Raw genomic sequence first — 25,306 nt, 5'->3', positions numbered from 1 at the left:
AATAGATTATCATTAACTGAGTTATATACATCCCACATTCAAGATTCCGGGAAGGGAACTTGAGTGCTTTTGATTTTTTTTTTAAATATATATATTGAATTTATCAACAAATAAAATAATTATCACCGGAATTTCAATAACGTACAAATTCTAGAGCATACCCCACAAATCTATTAAATATTTAAGAAATTAAAAGAAAATGAAAAAGAGTTTGTAAATTCGCGTGAGAGCGAGAGCGAAGATAACATTTAAAAAAGGGAAAGAAGACCAGACCTGGAGTGGCTAAAGAGGAGGGGCTACTCCAAATATATATCCCTCTTATGGGCCAATAGTAAAGGGCAGAATGGTAAAGAAAATAATATAATAATCCCACCATACCAAATTAGTTAAATATATGAGGTTTTTATGATTCGTAATCCGTTGTATTAAAAGCAATAATACAATAGAATACGATGAAAACACACAACCCAACGAAAACTATGAGTCAATTAAGATACAAACTCAGAGACACTACTATAGCAATTATTATGACCCCTAGAAAACAACTGAATGTTCCTAGGACAGGACTCAAAGATGTGAGCAAGCATTAGAGGTTACAAAGAGAACAAAAAGACTAATGAACAAATTTGGGATCAAATTTATTGAGAAGTACCAAAATTCCCTTTACCAAATCAAGGAACTTGGGACATATAAGAAGAGGGGACATTTTTGAGGATTATTAAAGTACCAAAAAAACTGTAGTTTACACAATGTTACAGGTTTAAATAGGTATTCATCTGAAAATAGCTTCATCAGGAGAACCAGGCAAACCTTTTAGAACGTCTCTTAAGGCATAATAATAACCTTCACATTTGTGGTCAGAAATAATGTTGCTTGATAGAAGTATCCTCTGAAAATGTTCACCTGGGTGTCTCTTCAAAAGAGTGAAATATTCGCCACTGTTTCCATTGATTCTAGCATCTGCATTCCTCTTTAGATAATAGAGACTTCCCGGCACAAACAACTCATCAACTACTTTGCTACCAGCTTCTTCCCGTCTTACAAGAGAAGTCGCATTTCCCGATGGTTTGGAGGTAGGCTGAACTCCAGAATTATCTGAATACGTAGAGGAGAATTGAAAGGATATGTAAGTAACATAATTGAAAACAGACACAACACTTCAACCCCCCACACACACACTTTTATTCCAGACCCAGAAAAGTAAATAAATGAAAACGAAAAATGCAAATGTTACAGAACATTTGATCAATCGAAGTCTCTCCCATACCAGAGTACTTTGCATTGCCTGGCAATTTAGTATAATCAGCAAGTTTCCAAGCAACATCTTGCACAGAAGACACAACCTGCTTCGCATTTGTGAACAAATCTATGACACCTCTCCAGTCTTCCTTCTGGAGAACACTCACCCTGTCCAATAAATAACAGGAAAGACAAAGATTAGCATGGATCTTATCATTATAGACCTTCCACCCGCCTCCCTCAACTGCCAACAACGAAACCACCCAAACCCTAAGGTAGTACAAGATGGAAATAAGGAAAGAGGAAAAGAAAAAGAAATAAAACTTAAGATTCTGACGTACGACCATCGTAACTGTCTCCTCAAAGTAGTGCTTTTTATTCTTGTTTAAGAGATAAAGTCCCATTATCCCCCTGCGTGTAGAAGAACTTATGGATTACCCTTCCTTGTGTTGCTAAAATAGGTTTGCAACCTCCTTGCTAAAAGAAACCAGTAGAGCTACCCCTTACCCTTAATTTGACTTTGTATAATTAATTTTCTTATGCCAAATAACTATATTTTGTGTTTCCTTCTTTCCCTTTAACTAAAACCAATATTCTGTAAATTAAAGTCCCAGTTGACTTAGATGAATTCAAGTCACCATGGGTCAACAAATATCTAAAATAATAAAGGTAAAAGCTCCAGAGTGGATATTACAAATCCTTTTAGCAAATCTGAGCTTGTAAAAAGAGAGAAAAGAGAGGGAAAAGAGGAAATAGACTACTACATGCAAATGGCCCACACCTTTCTCCTCTAGCCCCCCACACCTCCAAAAGATAAGGCACTAATGCATTGACATAAATTTTAGTGTTGAAAACTTAACATTAAAAAAAAGCATAAATTACTTTTAAATGTTGAAAACCTAAAATAAACAAATAAAAACATCTCCTCTGATAACTTGAATTTTCAGATCAGTTAGTTCAAACAATTCAACATGGTATCAAAGTGGATAAAAGTCTTGGGTTCAAGTCTCAGCGTCACCCGTCAACAAATATGGTTGACGTGCTTGGACCAGGAAAAATATTTAAGTCCAGCATGTGAGAGAAATGTCGAAGACCTAAAACAAATAAATAGAAATGTCCTCTTTCTTGCAACTTAATCTTTTAAATTAGGGCATAGACATATAACTGAGAAATCCCCTGTGCGTTAGCTAGCTCAATCCCAATTGTGCTCACAGGTTTGGAACTCAGGAGAATATTGGCCCGCCCCTCTACCCTGATCCCACTTAAACACCAAGTTTCAGCCAGTGGTAGGGTTCAAACTTGTGACATGCGCCTAACCACAGTTCAGGCGTTGCATGCTTACTATTAAACCATAGCCCAGAGCTCTAAGCTCTCTCATCTATTTAGTGTAAACAATGTCTAAAGGATGCCTTAATGCGACAAATAGCCAAATTAGCAATTAAAAATCCTATAAACATAAAAGCATGAATGAACTAGGTTCCCTTTACTCCAATAGTCACGATAAGTAACCCAATTTCCTTTTTCTTTCGTCCCAGCAAATTTTACCTCTTCTCTTACATGGACTGTTTCTCTTTACTAGAATGTGAGCTAATATAAGCTAATAACCTTATTAGCTTTTGAACTTATCAAAATAGTGACCAACTGACCATATATTTTTGATAAAGGAACGAATTTATTGTTGTAGGAAACCAGCTCATATATAAGCAGTTCTATACAAAAAAAGTAGAGAACCTACACAACATGGTTCTCTAAGAATGATATCCAATCCATTATTATACTAACAGAAACCTAGTGGGTGCTCCAAAAGTCAACTAGAAACACCTGTATAAGTTCATCTCCATCCCAATAATAGCTCTTATTAACTCGAAAATGAACATGCGTTTCTTATAATTGTAGTTTTTTCTAGTGAAAGCAGTGAAAACAAGGTCAGGCACATCAATTCTTCTTGACTTCGTAGTTTTGCCAGTAGGAGTTTTGAAAGTTGGAGAGAGAGAGAAAGAGATGACTAAAGTATGGGGAGATGGACTATGTTATCTATATCCAGACGGAGCAATAGCTCGACCAGGAAAAGGGGAGAGAAATCGTGCTGGAGCGGGGACCCATCAAGATCTTGTTTGGATATGGATCATAGCATGTGTCACTAACTTCACTGATCATATCTTTACACCTTGGATGCTTAAAGATATGCCTAATAGTAAGTAGTCTATTGTTTTCATTGGTCTATGGGGTTGAAGCCTTTATACCAGTCGAGGTAGAGAAGCCCTGATATAGCCATGAACTTTTCGCGGACATGGCCATCCTTGGCCCAGTTAACCAAATCAGACTAAACGACATAGAGTTGGCTTTTTGAGTTGTAAAGAACTGAGCACTTAGCAGGAAACTATAGAATATTTCATCATTTGGGTATTTCATGTAAGTATCAACCAGCTACTTTTGCCAGTGACAGCCTACAAAATTGACTGACTCATTCAAGCTGGAGATCTAGTATAACCCAGGCATCATAGCTTACTTTACCAAAAAAAAAAAAGTAGAGTCCAGGCATCAGGAATGGTAGAATGAAACTATAGATATTCCATCTAAATTTTTATGAACAGCAATTTCGTAAGGGAAAAAGAAAAGGAAAAAGACAACTTGGTTAGTTTTGTAGATGTTGTCACTAATGTCGTAGATGTAGTCTTTATATCATTCACTTGAAAAACCAGTCACTGTATGAGTCAGGAATTGTACAAAGAAAATAGTTGGTCCTTGCTTTAACAATTGACAGAAAGTCGCTAAAGGAAAGAGACAACCCATCTCTATACAAGCAGGAGAACAAAAATAGAAAAGAAAATGCACGATAAGCAAGAAGCACAGCAATATGCAAACGGAGGCCTAAAGATGCAGCTTCATGTATCTTCAAAGCAATGATTAAGAAGATCCTAGGACCAATTAACGATACATTTGCTTACCAGTTAGTTTGAAGAATTTCATTCCTAAGTCTCGTGAGAGAGGTGACACTAAGCCTTGGAATTATATCACCCTACATTTGTAAAACATGAAAAGAATCAATCAAATGTTAACAATAGGTTCTACAGATTCTGCTCCATAGTCACATTTATTATGAAAAAGGAGAAGGGTCAAAATGTGCCCCTGAATGATACGAAATGGTCTAGATATCCCCTCAGTTAATAGTTGGGGTCAATAATGTCTTGCCGTTAACAAAGTGGTTAATATTTACCCTTATTGACTAATGGGAAATAATTAGAAACTAATTATCTCTAATCCGACTAATTAGCACTATCAATTGCCACATGTGTTATTTTAATCCAACCTTTTTAACACCCCACCTCTTACCGGATCCCTTACCCCATTTCCCCCCTTTTCAGCAACCCCCTCACCCAACCCCCATGCCGGTCATCCTTATTCCCTTCCCTCTCTAACTTGAAGCCTATATGCACAACCTGTCCTATATGTATTTATGTAATGTATGTGTATATACTTCCACTTCAATTTTGCAAAAAGAAAATGTTTCTAAAATTATTTCTTACATTTTAATATAAGATCGTTTTCTTGAAGGTGGGATAGAGAAGATGGTAACTTGCTGGATTTTCAGTCAAGTTATGGTTTCTAATAAAGGAATTCAGATTTTTTGGACAGAATTGACTGCTGAAATTTGGACTTTGGGGCAGTCGTCGTTGGAGATGATTATACAGAAGAACTTCAAAATGGTAATGCCGAGTTTGACACGGTACTGAGCTTGAAAATGGTAATGCCTAACCTCTGCATCGGCTTGGTGATGTTGCCACCAGTATAATTCTTTTGAATAGATATGGTATTCAGAGAATTTTAGCCGTCGAAGGTAACGAAGAGCTGCAGTGTCACGTGGTGCATAGAGGTTGCCCATTGCAGGTGAGGCTTAGTCAAAATCTATGCCAAAACAGAGGGGCAATCCAGTGCGCGCTTCACGGCTACAAATAGCGAGGATGTCACAGGGGCGTGTTCAGGTACTTCAGTCTAGATTCAATGACGCGGCTCTTGTCTTCTTGATAATTGGAAGAAGAACAGCAAAACTAGTGATAAAGAATCAATTTCAGACCCTCAATTTAACCCACATGGAGAAACGCTTAGCTTGAAAAATGCCAAATGTGAAATTGGAGGTGACCCATCAACTGATGGTGACTCATTGAAGTGTTTGGGTGGAGTGATGAAGGGATGAGGGCTTGGGTGTCGGAAGGTGGTTGCTGCAAGTTTCAGAGTAGCTAATGGGGGGCTGGTTAGGTGGTTGTAGAAGCACGGTGATTTTTAATGGAGGACAGCGGTTGGGTGTGGTTTATTGCAATGCAGTGGTGGTTAAATTTAGTGCTTTTTTGGGAGGAGAAAGCCGACGCAAAAATGCAGAGAATGGTTCAAAAAGGTGAATGGTTGGAGCTTTTTTAAAGTGGTAATGGAGAGATGGAAAATGACGATGGTGATTTCTGCTGACTGCCAGCGTCACTTGACAAAGGTAGTGCTAGAAAAATGGAAGAAGATGGTTTTATTTTTTAGCCATGTGTTCCTTCTCCTATTTTAATGAGATTAATCAATCGCTAAATTCTAATTAGTTTCTAAGGAAGGGCCGTTTGCAAAAAAGGTTAAACTATAAGCCATAACGGCAAGGACATCATTGACCCCAACTATTATGGAGGGCATATCTAGACCATTTCGTCTAGTTAAGGGGAAATTTTGAACCTTATCCCTTATGAAAATATACAACAACAACAACCCAGTAAAATCCCACTAATGGGGTGTGGGGAGGGTAGTGTGTACGCAGACCTTACCCCTACCCCGAAGGAGTAGAGAGGTTGTTTCCGAAAGACCCTCGGCTCAAGAAAACAAAAAGACAAAAGGACTCCCTTATGAAAATATCTTTATCCAAAAACCAACAGAGTTATCGATTACCGACCTGCATAATTGCCGTTGTGACATATTCAGAACAATTTTCAGCAAGTTCTTTAGAAACACATGGGGGAGTACCATATCCGATGGCTGATACAATATCAGGGCTAAACCCAAGCTCTTGGAATGACCTTTGACGGAGCATGATAGCAAGCAATGAAGCTGTTGCACCTCCAAGGGAATGACCCACCAGCCTTAACCTAAATCCCTATATATGAATAAGTCACTGAATGGGAATATTTTATATTTATATACACGTGGAAACTAAACCCGAAACTTTCTAGGAAAACAAACTGTAAAATGATAAGAGGCCCACCTTGTGTTTCTTCAGGCAGTTTCTTATGGTGTCCAGCTCGTAATTAAGGAACCAACGAGCGGCCTCAGCTGTTCCAAAGTGTGTAGAGTAACCCTCAAATGTGATTTCTTCATCACTTGAAGAAATAATGTCAGTTATAAGATCATACACAGTATGAGTTCCACGAATTACAAGAATCACAAGTTTCTTCCGATGGTCAATTCCCATGTAATATCCAGGCCTCAACACATCGGAACTTTTTATGAATTTGATAACATTGCTTTCTCGAAGCATAGTATTCCTAGCAATAGCAGCAGGGTTGGCTTTATAAGACCCCTTAGCCAGCTCGAGGTGGTAGATGAGATCTTGTACCTAACCACAAAGACTCATCTTCATTAGAGTTTTAAATTGATGACAGACAGGAAAATTGACATTAACAAAGGCAAAACTAGACAGAATACCAAACACTTTTACTACACAAAGGTTCTGGTAATTAGTGATTACTATCAGCTCAGATGATATTTCTTCACCCTTAACATCTTCAACAGCACTGGTTGATGCCTGCTGGAGATATATGAGATATAAGCCTATGGTGAGATCACTTAGACTCCAATCCTGGAGTCCCAATTTACTACGTTGAATGCTGGCAAATATCTCTGCAAGAGACCTATTAGTTGGTGGAAGTTTGTCTCCGATTACATTTCCTGCAAAGGAAATACAGAATCAACTTTTGGTAGGACACAAAAGGATTGACTCCCAAACCTGAGATTGATTTTAAATTTCCCAGGAGTCAAAATTTATCCTGACCTTTTAATGTCTTTTCGTGGAATAACAAGTTGATTATAAAGACTTAAAACCCTTTTACAGAATCAGCAACTGTAGCCACTAACCAGAGCTAATTTTGGTAGGATATAAAAGGATCGACTCCCCAAACCTGAGATTGATTTTGAATTTCCTAAGTCTTCAATTAATCCTGAACCTTTAAAGTCCTTTGATGGAATAACAAATTAATTGTAACAACTTAAAAATCATTTTCCTTTACTTTTCCTCTCCAAATCACCAATATACTGAAGAATGGGTAACTCTTTAAATGATTTTCTAAACCTTTAAATAAGATTTAAATTTCAAGACATTGTGACTAGTAGATCCACGCCATGTATTTGAAGCCAGCTATTTCAATTGTACAAATCCAATTATCACCCCAATCTTTAAAATGTCTGATAATATTAAAGAATATTATATTTAGCAGTTAGGACTTAGAAGTCAAATTAAAAGTGAAAACTAAGGAGTATAAAGTCAAAACTAAAACATGGGCAGCCACAAATAAACTGAGGTACAGTCTAATGCTCATTTGACATGCCAAGAGCAATGTGCTTATTGAGTCACCCTTCTACAAGATAACCAGTATCAAACTCCTGAAGGTTCCAAAATACTGGAGCATTCATAGCGAAAAATACCTGTTGGCAGAACCGATCTACATAGTTGAACAGCAGGTTCAAGAGCTTTAGAGAGCCAAGCAAGTTCTAACTTCCACTTATTACTATTTAAATCATCATTGACAACGTTGAAACTACTTTGCCGAGGACCGTGGCCTATGCTATTTTCTTCAGGTTTCTCTGTCACTTGATAGTTTACCTTCCCCTCTTTGAAGCCACTATAGGACGCCTTCTCAGAATTGGACCAATGTGACTGACACCGGCTAAGAATATTGTACACAAACTTCTGACAGAACACCTGTTTCCTTGAGATAACAATCCTCAAATCTGCCAGATTAGAATTAAAATTAGGTACCATATTAACAAGTAAAAACATTATAATTTCAGTAGTCTATTTATCTAGCACGCACACAAACCATATCTGCTTTCTATGAATCCACTTCCCCCATCAAGTACTCCCGATTCAGATCAATGTTTCATATATAGAATACCCATCATACAAGAAAGGGTAGTTGGGTGCATGAAACATCCCGGTTCACACAGGGTTCAGGGAGCACCCCAGGGAGTGTGACGTAGGCAGCCTAGGGAGTGTGATGTAGGCAGCCTAGGGAGTGTGATGTAGGCAGTCTACCCTGACGCAAGCTTCACATTCCACGGCTTGAACCTGTGACCTCCAGGTCACACTAAAACAACTTTACCGTGCTCCAAGGCTCCCCTTCAGTACCCCTCATACAAGAACGGGCAAATACTTTATCAATCAATCAACTACACACTGGTTCCAAATTAGTAAAGGTCGTTCCACTATATGAAAATTTTACATCAATTCTACTCTATTAAACAAAAATGGATGATACTCTACAATGAGATCTGATACACCTCAATCTCAAACTAGTTAGATTGTCTAAATTGATTAACACTCTATCCTGGAATGACAAAACTATGCTGCTGACAACAAATATTTTTCTTTACAATTATCTCAACTCTTAAATTCCTATTACTAGCTCCAACTAACACATGGAATTATTATAAATCTTTAATATTCAGTCTCAAAGTTTCATCACTATCCAATTTGCTAATATCATTATAAATCATTACTAATAAATATTTTTCACTCAAAAAGAAAAAAATTGCCGAAGAAAAAACTTCAGAACCTGTGTTATTAAATAAACGCTTCGTGGATTTATAAGCCATCATTTTTTATACACGAACATATACACCTTCATGCATATGAAACCTAAAATTTGGAACATAGCGGGTTTGTCAAAAGGCGGTGGCCGATGGAGCTCCTATGCGGCGGTGCGGCAGCGTATTCCGTCTAGACGGTTAAAGTATCAAAAATGGTACTAAGAAATTACGACTAGTTAGTGAGGACGATATGGTCAGTACCTAAGTTGCGGGCCCGAATCAAATCCATCAACGTTCAAATATTGGGCTAAATAGGCCCACTAGCCCGATCTCATTTTGTCAAGAGAAAATAGCTTAAGAAAATTATCCCAAATAACCGGAGTAAAATTTAATATATATATATATATATATATATATATATATATATATATATGTATAATGGACCTCACCAAATAACAATGAATTCTGAATATTTGTATAAAGATCTCAATAGCTTCGCTCGATACAATTGATTAAATCATCGTGTCTAAGCAAAATCGTGTCACTTCTGAATTAGTACTCCTTTCAAACGCTGACAATCAAATAATCATTTTTTATAATACAAATGTACGATGATAGCAACTTAGATAGATAGATCTATCTTTTATATTAATCTATTACGTATTAGGTGAAATGAATTTAAATAGTTAAGTAGCGTAGCAAGAAGCCCCAAGGATTTTGGCTATGTTAGACTACTCTGCTTTGTTTAGTAACAAAGAGAAAAATTGAGTGAGATTGAGGGGTCTGCATTTCTTTTCCAATTTTCTTGAAATGTCAAACCAAATTAAATACTATGAATGTAGGTTGTAAGTTATGCCGAGTATAAATTGCAACCAGTAAGTCATTTCACTTACATTATATTCGACGAGACAAATTGCCCAATTATTTCTTGGTATCAAACTCTACTAAGTTGTAATCTTTTCGAATTAGATAATTCGATTTGATGATGTTCTTATAAATTAGTGTATATGATTGAACCTTATATTTTAGGCATTTTGTACTCAATTAATTTCTCAGTCCCTCTAGTCGGGTGGGCGTCAGTCGGTTTTTCGACCAAATCCCCCTATAAACCATACGTGTGGGTCTCCCCGCATGCGGCTCACGCCATTCGAAGTGGCCCAGCCCAGCATTCATTCGCAAATCCTGTAATGAAATTGAGACTGCACAACCTCGGAAGCTAACTCGCATGTAAAAGGGCTGGAGAAACTTTCTACTTATGAGCCGGGTATAGAACCAATGGGCGATGCTTGGTTACAATTTCGAATCCGTATTATATGTTTGCTCTAATTTTTGTTGTTTTGGATATTGAAACGGTTTTTCTTTATCCATGGACAATGAGTTTCACGTATTGGGTGTATCTTTATTTATAAAAGCTTTCATTTTCGTGCTTATCAGATAACCAAGAAAGAAAGGTCTAACCGAGCGAGGCCTCTTTCCTTCCCTATGTGGAGAGAAGACAGAAAAAGGATGTTTCCCCGCTTTCCGTTCGTCGTCTATTCCCCCTTACAGTGGCAGAGCCACCTTATAGGTGACACCCCTTCGCGGAAAAAAATACACTGTGTAGCTAAGTAAAAAAATAAATTTTATATATATAGACTATGTATTGACTCCCCTTAATTTTCTGGTATGTTTACTTTTATATATTTTGACACTCCTTAACAAAAATGCTGGCTCCGCTACTGCCCCTTATGTCTTCTGTAACAGTGCACGAATTACTATTCTAGTTTTTGGTACAGGAAGAAGTCGAAGTTCTCCAAAACCCTGTTGGAATATGGTTGAGGTCACCTAAAAAATCGAAGAACAGATTCACAATGAATGGAGAAAAGGAAAACAAACCATTATTCCAATAGTAATAAGTTGTAGTTCATCCCACCATTTAGACAAACGTTTATTTTCAAAATGCAGAGGACATAACATTATACTCACCCAAAAGAAAACTTTGAAATGCATTATCACCAAAGCATCTGATAAGTAACTAATAAGTCACCTCATGTTGAAGGCCAAAATCTCAATGATGTACAAGCTAAAATTCTGAATACAAGCACACTCTAAAAAAAGGTTATGTGATGAAGAGCATAACCCTTTCTGTTTACACTCTCCATCCTCTAGAGGGAACAATAGTGATTTACCACTGACCCCCCTCCAACTTTGAAATGCATTACCCTCTCGAACCTCAAATCTATTGGTTGGACGTGGAGGATTTCAAGAGCATAACGCTTTTCGTAGGGGAGCATTACACATAAAACACAAGAAAATAGATACACTTAGCGATGGAACAAACAAGAAACAAAGAATCTATCTTCACACTGCAGAAAAAAATGAAATGAGCACGAGCACTTGTCTAGAAGGGAAATCTGATATTGCACAGAAAACCTTTGAAACATCAGTATCCTGACTGATGATCAATACCTTAAAACCCTGCATATACTCTGAAGATGCCACAGATAGAACTGAAACTGACTTCGATCTGATTAGTAAAAGTTTCTTCCCGACTTTCCAGCTCTACATGTTGATCTTTGCTTGCAGTTTCTGCATAAGCGACCATAATACATCCATGCGGTGCAAGGTTCTATCATTCTGCCCCTGAGAAAAAGGTAATAACATGTATTGAATAAGTGTCGTGCAAAATCAAAAATGAATTAATCAATAAGTTAAAATCAGATGGAACCAAAGGGAATAAGAGAAAGGAACATCTAAAGAACTATGCTAATTCTTGATTCTGCAAGAAGTCTATTGGCATCCTCTACCATAACACTGTAATTTGTAATGACTAAATGCAATCAAAATCTGAAGCATTTTTTTTTATCAAGCCTTTAAATTTGAATTAAACTCAAGCTCATAACAGAGCAATGTTATACAATTTACAGCATATAATCTATAACTACTTGATATTGTCTTTTCCTTCTCAAAAATCTGTAACTACTTGAATGGTATTATAGTGTTCTGGTTTTTTTCATTTTCTATACCTCTTTTGGTTGGTTCCATGATTTTGGCGAAAAATTTATCTTCTAATCTTCTTTTAATTTGGAATCTCCTTCGTTTATTGTATAAATGTTTTTTTTTATTAGGATATTGTATAAACAGTCATATTTTCTACATATGCTTATTAAAAGATTGTTTAGGAAATATTTGGTGCTCCCTAAAATCATAAATGTAAACATTAATGTCAAAAGATAATGGAAATATTTAGGAAACATAGAGCAAGAAAAAGAAATAGAAAAAATCATCTAAAATAGATGAAATTATCACCGAAAACTTGTAAATATCAAATGTTCACAAGAAAATATGTAGATTTTCTATTAAGAGATCTTGACAAAGAAACATAAGGATATCACACAAGAAGTAGATAGTGGATACACCATTAGTTGATAAAACATCTTGCTGTGTACCAAGATTCACTAATCAGTGGGATCTACTTAAGGTCAAGAAAACATTTTATAATAGTCAGGATTGTACCTCAACCACGAAACACATACGTGTCCTCTCACCACAGGCCTCTGCCACACCTTTTAAAATAGTAAGATTCAAGCTCCGGATGGCTTCTGCTATGTCAAGGAAATGGCTGCCGTCTTCAAAGATCTGCATTGGTCTCACGTAAGGATAAATGTTTCATCCCTTACTGTTTCACCAAATAGTCTAACAAAAATTAAAATCCAACCATCCTTACTTCTACAAGTATTTGACCATTCATGCTTAAGTTTTCAACCCTCATAGGACAAACTTTTAGGTTACTTCCAACTTCCATCGCCCAGCTTGAACCATGCTCAAGGGAGGAAGACCCGGAGATACCCAATTCCTTGTCAACCAGCTGTAACATGTTCAACAAAAACTAAATTAGTGAAAAGAATTAATAAACCGAAGAAATAAAGCTAGCTATTTTGCTCAGCCAATTATGGACACAATAGAGCTGTGCAACGCTTAAAATAAGAAACGCATTAAAGCAAGTCTCATCCAATAATTTGGGTCTCTCACAGGGATGCACTTTCAGAAGTCATCGCAAGAGCACTGTTTTTCTCTGCAAATTATTTCTAGAGGAATTATGCCACCGGGTGAGGTCAAGTAGAAAATAGTAATAAAAGAAATGAGAAGGCAAGCTTACAGAGTCAAATGACCCCCATTTAAAGAAAGACCATACAACTGTAACAATATATGCTCCACCCATCCCATCCCCCTATATAAAATGTCAGAAATTTTCGATTTAGAAAAAAAAATGTCAATTACCAAGGATAAATGATCCCGTTTTCAATTTTCACCTTGACAAGAGTGGGGTTGCTCCGGTGGCAAGCACCCTCCACTTCCAACCAAGAGGTTGTGAGTTCGAGTCACCCCAAGAGCAAGGTGGGGAGTTCTTGGAAGGAGGGAGCCGAGGGTCTATCGGAAACAGCCTCTCTACCCCAGGGTAGGGGTAAGGTCTGCGTACACACTACCCTCCCCAATTTTCCCCTTTTGTTTTTTCAAGGGAAGGGAGGTATGTTTGGGCATCATTGTCAATTACCAGGCTTTGACTTGGCATGAACAATTAAAACTATGTCAATCGAAAAATAAATCACTAACCCAGTAAGAGAAGCTCACCTTTGATGCAGAGCATTTCTTTAGCTTGTCAGCATGCTTGGTAATACTTTGCATGAAGACCATGTGTTTGATTGTTCGTTCTAGAAGTGAGTCTATACTGCACTGTGGTATCATCCCAGAGTTTCAGAACATCTGATTAAAATATTAAGCAACTTCAGAATTAAAGAAATATAGGCTGTTAGGTTACCTTAGAACCATTTGGAACCAGCTCACGGAGCTCCTTGATGCGATCTTGGATCAATTGTCTATCCCTGGGCCTAGGTCGGCAACTTTCACCAGGTCTAGCCCTCTTTTTATGCATTTTAGTGGGTTCAAGTGGCCTCTCAACGTGTCCACTACCTCTGCTACAACTGGTTGATGAAAAACCTCTCGAAGACTGAATACTACACATACCTGATGAGTTGAAGCTGTTCAATGTTTCACGATCAAATGAATAGCCAGTAGAACTGATAGTGCCGATATCACTGTTACAAGGTTCGGCAGTTATTTCAGTGGTCAAGAGGGAATCAACAGATTTACAGAATGACTTGACACTGCTACTATCATTATCATGGCGGTTAACATTAGCTATTACTGCTTCTAGAAGATGCTCATGGCCAGTGCTGCTCTTCAACAGACTGCTGGTGCCGATTTCCTCAAGCATCTCAACAGCCATTTCTTCCCGGTTCTCCGCCTCCCAGTCGTTGGAAGAATTCCCTTTCTGGAAAACTGGCCCTAGTGCTTCAAACAGCTCATAGCCAGCGAAGAACCTGAAAGGAGTGTGCATTGTGTAATTACACTCGGTCTCGAAACCTAAATTTTTCTCAGCACATTTATCAGGATATGCATTGGGAAGATCCGGCACACCCAACACTCCATTTCGATCATTGTAAGCTTCAGAAGAAAGATCGTTTTTATATGGCACAGTGAGTTCGGTGACTTGTCCAGCATCATATGAAACACTTTCATTACTTCCATTATTCCTAAAAGTTGGCTCAGTTTCATCTACTGAGCCCTTTCCCAAGACTCTCGAGTTGCTAGATTGGCCTTCAAACTTCGGATTAGTTTCTTCCCAAATCTGCCCTTCCTCTTGGTGTTTTATAAGGGAACTTTCACAGCTTGGCGGAAGCAGATTCTCGCAGTGACCAGATCCTTGAACTGCAGTCTCATGAAGTCCTTGCTTATTAACCACTTCAAGTATTTTATTTGGGTAACTTCCAGGTTGCAAGAAGATACAAGAATGATCAAAAGATTTTTCAACAGATGTATATAGAGGAGAGCACATATTTTTCCCATCTTCACAAACATTTCTACCTAGATTATTTACGCAGACTTGAAAAACCTCTGAACCTGAGGTTCTTGTCGATATCTCTGACTGGCAAAATTTAACAGCGTCAGATAAAGGAGTAGATGATCTGTGATAACAGTAATTCGGTGAGCATAATAGTCTATTTACCAAGCAAGAATTTTCCATGCTGTTCTGCATCGAACTCTGCAAGCAACTTGCCATCGACTCCTGGAGCTCAGAAAAGACATCTCTAATATGCTTGACCACCCTCAAATCCTCAGAAATCTTCTTTGACAAAACAACCGAAAGAGCATAAGATTTGGAGATAAGGCAAGTGTAGTTACATGTAGAGATCAATGATAACATACACTCCTATGGATGATGTCAATTAAGCCAGACATGGCAAAACTAGTTGAAATTTCACAAGGTGATGAATTTTAAGTGGAAGTAAATGATGCATTGGTGGCAGTCCAACATAACAGCCACACATGTGAAATTGAATAAATACAAGTCAAGAGGACATCAGTCACAAAATTGTCATAAACAGAATAAAGAAAAAACTGAAGGTGGTTTGATATGAAATTCTATTTGTCACGTACTTAAACCATTTATACATCTTTAAAAATGAGACTGTAGATCATCTTACACTATCCAAGGATCCAAGTTGTACAACTCCATGTGGAGCAACTGCAGCAACAACGATGGTCTGCATTCAAGAAAAAATTCTTTTAAGGCCCAATATATTTTTATGTAGCCAATAAAGTTCATGATGAAATTCATATGACTGGATATGGATAATGTTGAAGTCAAATTGAGAAGTTTATCTTCATAAACTCCGCATGTGAAGATTAGCATCAAGAAAACAGTTGATGCAAGCCTTGTCATCTCATGCAATTACTGTATTGTCTCGAGGACTAGCAGCAATGTGAAATCGATATACTTTGTCATATGCATTTCACAAGAATTCCAAGGAAGAAACTCAATAACCTTCCTCAGGACATAGAAAAACATAGTTTACTGATTCAAGTACGACAAAAATTTAGGAGGTGTCTTTTTTCCTTTAATTTGACAGTTCTAATACAAAAAATACATTTCTTCTGCTTTAATCCCATCACTCTACGAATGAGAAATCTAGAATGTCAGGAGTTCCCTCTATACACCCTAAGGTTAAGAGTAATAGATCATTTACACCTTAAGGTTAAGAGTAATAGATCATTTACGCATCATAGTAATACGCAACCATTTTGTCCCCTCCGTCTCACTCTATTGATCTAAGATGATTCAGCATAGAGATTAAGAAAAAGGTTGAATGAAAAATAAAAAGATTTTTTAGCGGCGACTGCAATATGTAAAAGGAGTTATAACAGAAGGGATAGGTATCACACAAAAGGTCGTACAACAACAACAAACCCACTATAATCCCACAAGTGGGGTCTCGGGAGAGTAGTGTGTACGTAGACCTTATCCCTGCCTGGTGAAGGTAGAAATGTTGTTTCCGATAGACCCCCGTCTCAAGAAAAGCCAAAAGAGAAGAAGAAAAAGAAAAGGTAGCACCAAACAATGACAACAGGAAAAATAAATAACTGAAGGGAACGAAACAACATGAAGTAATAGAGACCGAAGAATAGAAAAATACAAGAGTGCTACTAATACTACTGCTAATGCAAGAGGAAACTCTCGCCTACCTACTAACCTTCTAAACTAATTCTCGACCTCCACACCTTCCTATCATGGATTATGTCCTCAGTAAGCTGAAGCGGCACCATGTCCTGTCTAATCACCTCTCCCCAGTACTTTTTTGGCCTAACTCTACTTTTTCTCACCCAGTGCCGGCTCAAGGGCCAAGCGATTAAAGCAAGGGCTTTAGGCCCTTAAGTTTTTAAGGCCCCCTTTTTTTAATTAATAGTAAAAATAGGTTAATCTAGGCTCTTTTTTGGAAAAATATTTAATATTCATGGTAAAAAAGTATAAGATTCTTATAAAAAACATGATTTCTTAGCCAATGTGATTGATGGTCGTGAGAATGCACGGGAGAAAAATTTATTTTTTAATAATGATACAATGAGCCCTATATATAATACATATTCTACTCCTACAATATATGGGATTTGGACATATTCTACTCCTACTACATATGGGACTAGAAATTTCTGGCCGGAAAGTGCACCACGCGCCGGTCAGACGCGCTCGCCGGAACCCTAGTTCTGGTAGGGTGTGGAGGCGCGTGAGGGACTCCGGAGCGATTGACTGGGTTTTGTGGCCTGACTTTTCCAAACAAGACTGTAGTATTGGTTTTTGCACAACACTTACCGATGAGGAGATAACGCAAATCAATCTTGAGTAGCCAATCGGAAAGACGCACGGTGACTGACTTTTCTGTTCCGATGGGACTGGGATTTCTGGGGTTTGGTCGCACAAGGATTTCAGATCTGATGGTGGTACTGGAATATGCACAGTACCACAGTAGCAGTGATGAACCCTGGGAACAAAACGAAGTTGCCGGAAAATTGCATTGAGATCTTTCTTCCCGGATGTCGCTGGAATGACGCACAACGATAATTTTCTCACTGAAACTCTGATACCATGTGAGAATGCACGGGAGAAAAATCTACTTTTTAATAATGATACAATGAGCCCTATATATAATACATATTCTACTCCTACAATATATGGGACTAGGACATATTCTACTCCTACAGCATATGGGAGTAGGACATATTTACACATAACTATCTAACAATGGTGACTGATGATTAATTTATATTATAATATTAATATTTTTTTCCTCATAATAAACTTGTATTTTAAATTCTCCTTCTTCATCCCACTAAATTTTCTATTTTCTAAAACACACGAACGAAAGGCATTGAATAAATTAAAATTGCATTTCTCGTTCTTTCTCTAGTTCTCAAGCATTGCAACAACAAATTAAAAATATTGAAATTTCATGTTGCTATCAAGTTATCAACATCTAGAATCAGGTTCGATTATTCTAACTTTGCTACTATTTTTTTCTTTAAATTTGAACCTTTTTTTGTATATTTACCTATAGTAGTATATTGCTTTTCATTATCTTATCAGAATTTAAATGTCAACTATAAAGATGAATCAGGTTACTCGTTATGATTTTTTTTCTTAAAGCGTCTTAATATTGGTAAAAAAAAAGCCTCTCAATAAACTTTGGCTTTAGGCCTTGAACCGCCATGGCCAACTTCTCACACCTCCTAACAGGAGCATCTGTACTTCTCCTATTCACGTACCCGAACCATCTCAGCCTCGACTCCCGCATCTTGTCCTCCACGGGGACCACTCCCACTTTGTCCCCAATAACTTCATCCATAATCTTAATTCTCCTGGTATGCCGACACGTCTATCTCAGCATCCTTATTTCTGCTACTTTTATCTTCTGAACATGGGAGTTCTTGACTGGCCAACACTCATCCCCATACAGCACAGTAGGACACCCAAAAAGGTTTTAAAATTCTAATATAACTTGTATACTAATTCTAAATGCATAGAAAGTAAACTTTGTCATTTCTTGGTAGTGGTCAATCATCTTTAGAAAGGCGGTCAATCATCTTTAGAAAGGCTAAATGCCCAGGGACTACTGACACAATCTTTAGTTGCTTAGTCTTTTTATAAGGCAAGCATGTCAATCCTATGTCAAGAGCACTTCTAGTCCTTGTATCGGACAATAGGTGATGGACTCTCAAATCAAAAAGGATTTGGCAATATTGTACTCTCTATGTTCCAGTTTATGTGAACCTATTTCCTTTTTGGTCCGTTCCAAAAAGAATAACCCATTTCTAAATTTGGTAATAATTTAGCTTAAACTTATAATTATACCCCTAATGAGAAGCTTTTATAACCACACAAATACGCTGGGCCCCTTTTGACTTGTTTAGGACCACAAATTCCAAAAGTCTTCATTTTTTCTTAAACTTTGTGCCCAGTCAAACAGGTTCACATAAATTGTGAACGAAGGGAGTAGCAGATAAAAACTTTAATTTCTCCAATTCAGGAAAGAAACGGAAAGATCAGAAATTGTCGTAAATAGAAAAATATGGTGAGAGACATATGCATCAAAGATGACGAAGACATCAATCACCAAAATATCATGAGTAAAAGAGTTGAGGTGCACACAAGCTGACTGGACACCACCATCATCAAAAAAATAAAATATCATGAATGAAAGAGATTCTAATCCAAAAATAGATGCTCATTGATGCTCTAGTAGGGATCAGGATAATTACCTTAATACCAACAGAAAATTGAGCTTGCCACCCATCACAGTGCTGAAAAAGACAAAATAATAATGAATAACTGTGCACACAAGATACATTTACTACTCTCTCAAATTTACTATCACATTTTCAATTTTAGGCTGTGTAAGTTAACTTTTCTAAAATGAAGTATCTTCCAAGTTAATATCAATCAAAAGTTTAATGGGCCATACTTTTACTCTATCTGCCATCTAAATAGCTCAAATAGTAAGCCATTCACAGTTTTGGATCTACTTGTCATAAACTAGTTCATATTGATAACTCCAATGTAATATATCGCTCCCAAGTCAATGTACCTTTTATTAGACACGACAAACTTTCTATCTGTAACATTCAAGTTGCATCAGAGGAAGTATATTGTTGTGTCTTAATAGCTAAATTCATCAGAAGCATGCTATAATTGCACATACTCGGAAAAAAATGGCTCACCTCAGGCGCCAAGCTGGTGATAGTTGCACCTTTGTCCGCTGAAAGCCACAAATGTTTTCCAGTAATTGCCACCTTCCCTACAATACTGTCCATGGAGATAGTTAGAAATTTGATTACCATAACCCATAAATCCTATTTATTTATTTTAGAGAGAAATTAGAATCACAGATTCAATCTGACAGGAACACATCGTCTTACAAACGATTACTGTGCGACTAACTGACTATACTCTCAGACTTTCAGAACCAGATAGCATAACAAATAAAATTTCTTCAAGGGAAATAAATCATAAACTTGCTTCTGGTCATCTAGGTATCATACCCTTCTCCAAGAGAATAAACATGATACGACATCTTTGCCACAGCTACTCCAAGACGATTGTTGGAATAATATCCATCATGAAGGTTGCCTGCTGCACTACCAGGAGATTTTTTCTCCGGAAAGCCGTCATTGTCATAGTAAGCGTCCGCCCAAGTCAACATCCTACAATGAAATCCACATGAAGGCCAACTGATAAGAGAAGATATGTTGTCCTTTTTATACTCAAAAGTATTAGAAGGCCAACATATGGCGGATTACCAACCACAACTAAGAAATCTATTCATCTCAAAGAGACCCAGTACTTGATAAAACAAGTCTCAGCAATTCTATTATTAAAATCAAGCTTCTACTGAGCTTCAGAATTAAGGTTTCTCTATGGTATGGAACAAAAACTTCTGGCAAAAACAGTGTGAGACAAAGCATATGCAATCTTTGATTTCCCTGTTGAAGGGGAGGCTATTGGTTGCTTTATATTATGAACCTCCTGCTTACTGAGAAAAATAGATTTTGCATTTAGATTCCGTAAGTGCATTTCTGAGTTTGGAACATCCGATTAGATACTTTTTGTTTCAATTGAATATGAAGACACAAGCTAGATCATTCCCGCAAGAAATCTGAAAGCAAACACCTTTCCAATTTCTGGCTAAGCAAATGAAAGTCCAGGGTCAATACAATAGAAAAATTTTCTTTCACTTTTACCCAATTTGTAAGCAGAACCAAAAGAAATATCAGTAGTAGCTAAGAACTCAATGAAGGAGGCAAAGAAACTCACATCCGAGCTCGATGTGTGAGCTTCCAAAACACAGCATACTTCCAAGGAGTGTTGCAGCAAAGGCTCCTCAGTGCTTGTTGCAGTTGGCTTGCCATATTCTTTCCCAAGTCACCAGATTTTTTTAACACACAGATCCCCCACCCTCCTCCCCCAACACTCAAAATAAATCCAGTCCTAAACCTAACAATCCCCAATTGTGTTCCCTTTGGCTGTCCGAAATTCTAACTTCCTCTGTATGATCCTCTGCCTGCTTGCTTCCTTCTCAACCCCGCTCGCCGCTCTATTGGCGGTCCTACTGTTGAAAGAAGCAGCATCCCATCATCTTTTCCCATTCTCCCTCTTCCCACAGCTCAAAAAACCAAACCTCACACCAATAAAAATCAAATCTTGACTGAACCAACCAACTCTAATTCAGTAATCAGTAATACAGAATGAAACCAAGAATCCAATAAAAACAATAGCCGCACATAAGATTATAGTACTATCCATGCAAGTTTCCATTACCAAACAATAATCTTGAACAATATTTACCAACTTGAGAATAATAAAAATCAAATCTTGATTATCCTATAAAGACCAACAAAAAGAAAGCTATAAGTGAACTAGCAAATTGATACTTGATTTTCCTTTAAAATGACCTCAACATCTGAAGTGGGGGATGGAAAACTAACTGTACTAACTGCAGACACTAAAAGGAAGAATCTTTGCCTAATATATCAACAGTAAGCTTTCTGGGAAGAGTACCTACGACGTTTTGGAGTTAACTTCTGAATTGCAACATTCACTTCCATTACTATTCTAAGATTTGAATATACTGGTTTTTGTTTCTGTTCTTGTTTTTAAGCTGAAAAAAGCTATGTATATAACACTCTACTAGTAAAAGTGTACAGCGAGGCGCGAGCTATATGGGCTAATTGCTTTTGATTTGGAAGTTATCTTTATATAATAATAGTCTTAAAGAGCGCGGCTTTTTGGATCTGATAAACAACGTGCAACCCCCAAAATTCCCTTTTAAGGACTAGGACTCTCCTAAATAAATGGATTAGGCTCATCTCCATTTCTCAATCTTTCCATTTCTAAAAGTTTCTATTTTGATTTGTGACACTTGTCATATTTATATATTAATAGTCCAAATTTATTTAACTAACTAATAGTCTTAACCATGGCTAATATACCTTTATTTTAGGAGAAAATACTCTCTAACTATAGTAAGAAATCTTCATTTCCAGAAATATTACTAAAGAATTTGCCTAAAATAGAGAAACACCGATTTTGGCTTTTAATAAATTTATACATTTCATCTTTATGTTAATATATGGTGAGGACTTCCATTCAATTTTTTTGTTCACAAAATTACCTACCTTATATATTGTTTACTTGAAATGAAGACAAAATAGCGGAAACAGTAATTCTAGGAGCAGCGCTTCCGGAAACAACAACAATGAAATCAAGTAATAAGAAGATAAAATTGTATAAAGCTTTGAATCGATTATAGAATGAGTTTGCCAGAAAATTTGTGTCCTTTACAATGATAACAGAGCTCATTATTTATAACTGCACCTAGAGAATAAGGTCCTAGGATCATGCCCTTCTTTAATGTCAATTATGAGGGCCATTGAAAAATATGTAACGGTGAGCATAAATGATAAATTCTTTGTAACAGGCAGTGTACTAAATGTTGTGGAATATTCTCCATTAAATGCTACCAGACGACAGGTATTTATTGCATCTCTACGAGCGTCATTTTTCCCGGTGACAAATGAAACAGTTGTCTTCGGTTTTAACTATCCTCTGCCTTCGACTCCACGGGTCACTCTCTTATGCAACCACTTAGATAGCATATTTTACCATATACAAATAGTCCTCATGCTTTCCGGTGACATAACTTTGTGTCACCGGAAAGTTGGTAGAAACACTCTTTTTGGCTGGAATTACTATGGTCCTCTCTGAAAAGCTTCTGACGGTTGATTAGACGCACGTCTCTCCGCATTTAATAGCCCAAACATGCGTCATCCCACGATTCAGCATAACTTTTGCTGGTTATCGAGGTAATCATGGCCACGAATTTAGCCGCCTAAACCTTTACTTATACGCATCAACCTCCTTCATTCATACAACATAATTCTCCAAACTCTCTCCATTCAACTTGTATTATATTCTTCAACCATTCTTTAACTCTTTTCAAACGAAAAAGTTTGTCCTTCTACCATAACATATAATAGCTTATTCTTCAAAAAATAGCAGTTCCTCAAAGAACAAAAACAAAGCCGAGGATGCCGCTCCTCCAACAGTGAGCACCATCATCCCTAGAAGTCTTGTTACAACAAAAAACTTCGAAGAGAAATTTCCTTCTGTTAGCCCTTGTACATGGGCTGTTAGCAGATATCCTTCTTCCATCCGCCCTTCCAGCATTCCTGTTGTGAAGGAAGCTTGTCATTGCCAGGACTTAGACATTATCGTTCCCAACCTGGCAGAGCGGGTAACCTTACCCAAGAAGGGTTTTACGTACTTCTATATGTATCTCTTCACTTTGGGGACATTTTCTCTCAGTTGAGAGCTTGACTCTGTCATTAAGTAGTTTTGCCTTTTCTATCAAGTGTGTTTGGCACAGGTGAGTCCCTCCGTGTGGAGGACGATTGCTTGCCTTCGGCGCCTGTGCTAGGAAACGGGGGAGGAGCTAACTTTAGCTCATGTGATGGACCTTTATTCCTCCAAGATCATCCGTGGGGGATGACCAACTTCAGCAAACGAGGCCACTATGCATTTTATCCAGTATGGATGATAATAATGAACATGGATGGATGGAACGGTTTGTTTCAGTTGCCACTAGTGATATCATCCCGGCCTCGTCTCCTTCCTTCCCGGAATTGTGGAACCGCACTCGTAAGTATATAGTTTGCTTCTATTCTTGTTAAAGATCCCTTCCTCGACGTTATTAACTTTTCTTCCTTCACCTGCCTCAACGGCTCAGTAGGTTCCCCCTGGGGTTGAGGACTTGGACCAATGGGTTCAAAATATTTTGAATGTTACTATGCCCGAAACCCGCTCGCGGAAAGAACTTTCCCTGAAATACGGGTGGAAGGCCAAAAATCATGGTAAATTTAACTCATCACGTCCTTACCTTTTTCTTATGAGAAAGTTATCTGATTTTTCTCTCCTGTTGAATATAGGTCTACCCCAGGGCCCAGTTGTCGTCCCCGAGGAGGACATTTTGGATGATCCTATTGATGTGGCGAGGGTGCTGCAGAAAGCTTTTTCATAGACAGGCATCTTCAGGCCTACTTCTGGTGCAAGTGATTCTTCTCGGAATCCCCGGCTGGAGATTAAGAAACCAAAAAGAAGGCGTTCCTCCGCGGCGGGGGGAAATAATAAGAGGGGAAATAATGTTGTCCCGAATCATCTCCAAAAGTCATAGTGACGATCCCTCCGACCGGGTCGGCCATAAATACCGTGATGATTGACGATGATGGAGAAGCTAGTGAGGAGGGAGCTTTTCTACATAGAAGACGACTACCTTTCTCAACTCAACAGACCGCTCAATCTGTTGCGTTGGTTACACCAACCGAGGACGATGTCTCAGCACTCTGGGGGAGTATGAAATGGTGGAAAATGCCAACTCTCGCTTCCGGATCCCAGTTGTTGAGCCCGGTATTTTGGGGCTGAGTACCGGGTCCCTTCCGTCTTCGGTTGATGAGAAACCAACAACCAGCATTATGTTTGTCGCAGCTATTTCTCACCCTTCAACACCACCAGCTTCATCTCTATCTTCACCCTTTAACACCATCAGCTTCATCTCTATCTTCACCAATACCAACACCAACAATTGCTACATCATCTCCACATTCACCATCTCTTCCACCAGGAATTGCTATATTATCTTCACCAGATGCATTTGCCCGAGAAAATGGTGTTCTTCTCCCCAAGTCCCCAGTTCATGGAAATTTGGGGCAAAATTGTTCTCCCCCTTCAGAAGATCAGCTAAGGAGGAGGAGCATTACTCTCTCGGTCTTCACCAGATGAAATTTTCTATCCCGGCCGGTGGAACATGTTAACTATATGAAGCCTTTGGCTTCAGAAAAAGCTTGGGAAAAGACACAGGCTCTCTCAAGAGAGTTCTTATTGAACAATGCCATGCACAATGCTGCAGGGGTACATTTTTCACTTCTTTTGTTATTTCTTCTATTTTTGCCTGAAAATATCCTGAGTTTGCCTTTCTTGTTTTGTAGGCCAATTTTCTTGCTTCTGAGGGCCTTCGAAAGTTTATTCGGGAAAAAGAAGATCTTACCTCCGCATGGGATCACATTTTGGTTGAGCGGGAGCAAACTGTTGCTCGCCTCTCAGAATTGGAAGCCAAAGTTGTTGAGGTCATTGTGTTGGAGACTCATTTGGAGCAAAGCGAGCAAGAAGTGGAAACCTTTAGCCAAGAGATTGGCCCATTGAGGGTTAAATTTGACGAAGCCAGGGCCAAATAGGCTGAAGTACATAATGTCATTCTTGCTACAACCGACCGCGTGACTGCCTCCGCTAAAAGATTGACCAACTTAGAGGCAGCCTTGAACTCCAAAATTGAAGATCTTGTTGCTACCAGGGTGAAACAAGCACAATTAGAGGAGA

The 25,306-nt window shown here is 38.0% G+C and overlaps 2 protein-coding genes across 4 annotated transcripts; both read right to left on the bottom strand.

Annotated features, from left to right (window-relative positions):
- Positions 1-400: 400 nt before the first annotated feature.
- LOC107775910 (uncharacterized) lies at positions 401-9,264 on the bottom strand. 2 transcript variants are annotated; one of them, XM_016595710.2, is made up of 8 exons: positions 9,036-9,264; positions 7,906-8,211; positions 6,953-7,152; positions 6,470-6,820; positions 6,161-6,361; positions 4,188-4,258; positions 1,268-1,407; positions 401-1,095 (listed from the first exon to the last, which is right to left on the bottom strand). In XM_016595710.2, exons 1-8 carry the CDS (start codon positions 9,076-9,078, stop codon positions 773-775), a joined length of 1,635 nt encoding a protein of 544 aa, XP_016451196.2. In that variant the 5' UTR covers positions 9,079-9,264; the 3' UTR covers positions 401-772. The 2 variants fall into 2 exon arrangements, with proteins under 2 accessions (XP_016451196.2, XP_016451195.2); XM_016595709.2 differs by lacking the exon at positions 9,036-9,264 and having other exon boundaries at positions 7,906-8,388.
- A 1,671-nt stretch (positions 9,265-10,935) lies between these two features.
- On the bottom strand, positions 10,936-21,564 carry LOC107775911 (transcription factor EMB1444). Of its 2 annotated transcripts, none has more exons than XM_016595713.2 (11): positions 20,693-21,564; positions 19,921-20,082; positions 19,600-19,684; positions 19,141-19,182; positions 15,534-15,593; positions 15,056-15,172; positions 13,808-14,974; positions 13,621-13,722; positions 12,716-12,856; positions 12,505-12,627; positions 10,936-11,631 (listed from the first exon to the last, which is right to left on the bottom strand). In XM_016595713.2, exons 1-11 carry the CDS (start codon positions 20,785-20,787, stop codon positions 11,551-11,553), a joined length of 2,175 nt encoding a protein of 724 aa, XP_016451199.1. In that variant the 5' UTR covers positions 20,788-21,564; the 3' UTR covers positions 10,936-11,550. The 2 variants fall into 2 exon arrangements, with proteins under 2 accessions (XP_016451199.1, XP_016451198.1); XM_016595712.2 differs by having other exon boundaries at positions 15,056-15,175; positions 20,693-21,526.
- Between the last annotated feature and the right edge of the window lie 3,742 nt (positions 21,565-25,306).

Source organism: Nicotiana tabacum, chromosome 19, assembly GCF_000715075.1.
Source record: "Nicotiana tabacum cultivar K326 chromosome 19, ASM71507v2, whole genome shotgun sequence".
In the NCBI taxonomy this organism is placed as follows: domain Eukaryota; kingdom Viridiplantae; phylum Streptophyta; class Magnoliopsida; order Solanales; family Solanaceae; genus Nicotiana; species Nicotiana tabacum.
The sequence above is the reverse complement of the archived record's forward strand: the minus strand, read 5'-3'. Positions and strand labels throughout refer to the sequence as shown.

What these genes read in the sequence shown, in the direction of transcription:
- LOC107775910 (XM_016595709.2), bottom strand. Translation starts at nt 8,260, where the DNA reads ATGTTTTTACTTGTTAATATGGTACCTAATTTTAATTCTAATCTGGCA. An exon ending in ACTGCCTGAAGAAACACAAG is followed by an intron (nt 6,362 to 6,469) that starts GTGGGCCTCTTA and finishes ATTCATATATAG; the next exon opens with GGATTTAGGTTAAGGCTGGT. An exon ending in AGGCAATGCAAAGTACTCTG is followed by an intron (nt 1,096 to 1,267) that starts GTATGGGAGAGA and finishes CTACGTATTCAG; the next exon opens with ATAATTCTGGAGTTCAGCCT.
- LOC107775911 (XM_016595712.2), bottom strand. Translation starts at nt 20,787, where the DNA reads ATGGCAAGCCAACTGCAACAAGCACTGAGGAGCCTTTGCTGCAACACT. An exon ending in AACTTGGATCCTTGGATAGT is followed by an intron (nt 15,176 to 15,533) that starts GTAAGATGATCT and finishes GTTTTGTCAAAG; the next exon opens with AAGATTTCTGAGGATTTGAG. An exon ending in ATGGTCAAATACTTGTAGAA is followed by an intron (nt 12,628 to 12,715) that starts GTAAGGATGGTT and finishes AGACCAATGCAG; the next exon opens with ATCTTTGAAGACGGCAGCCA.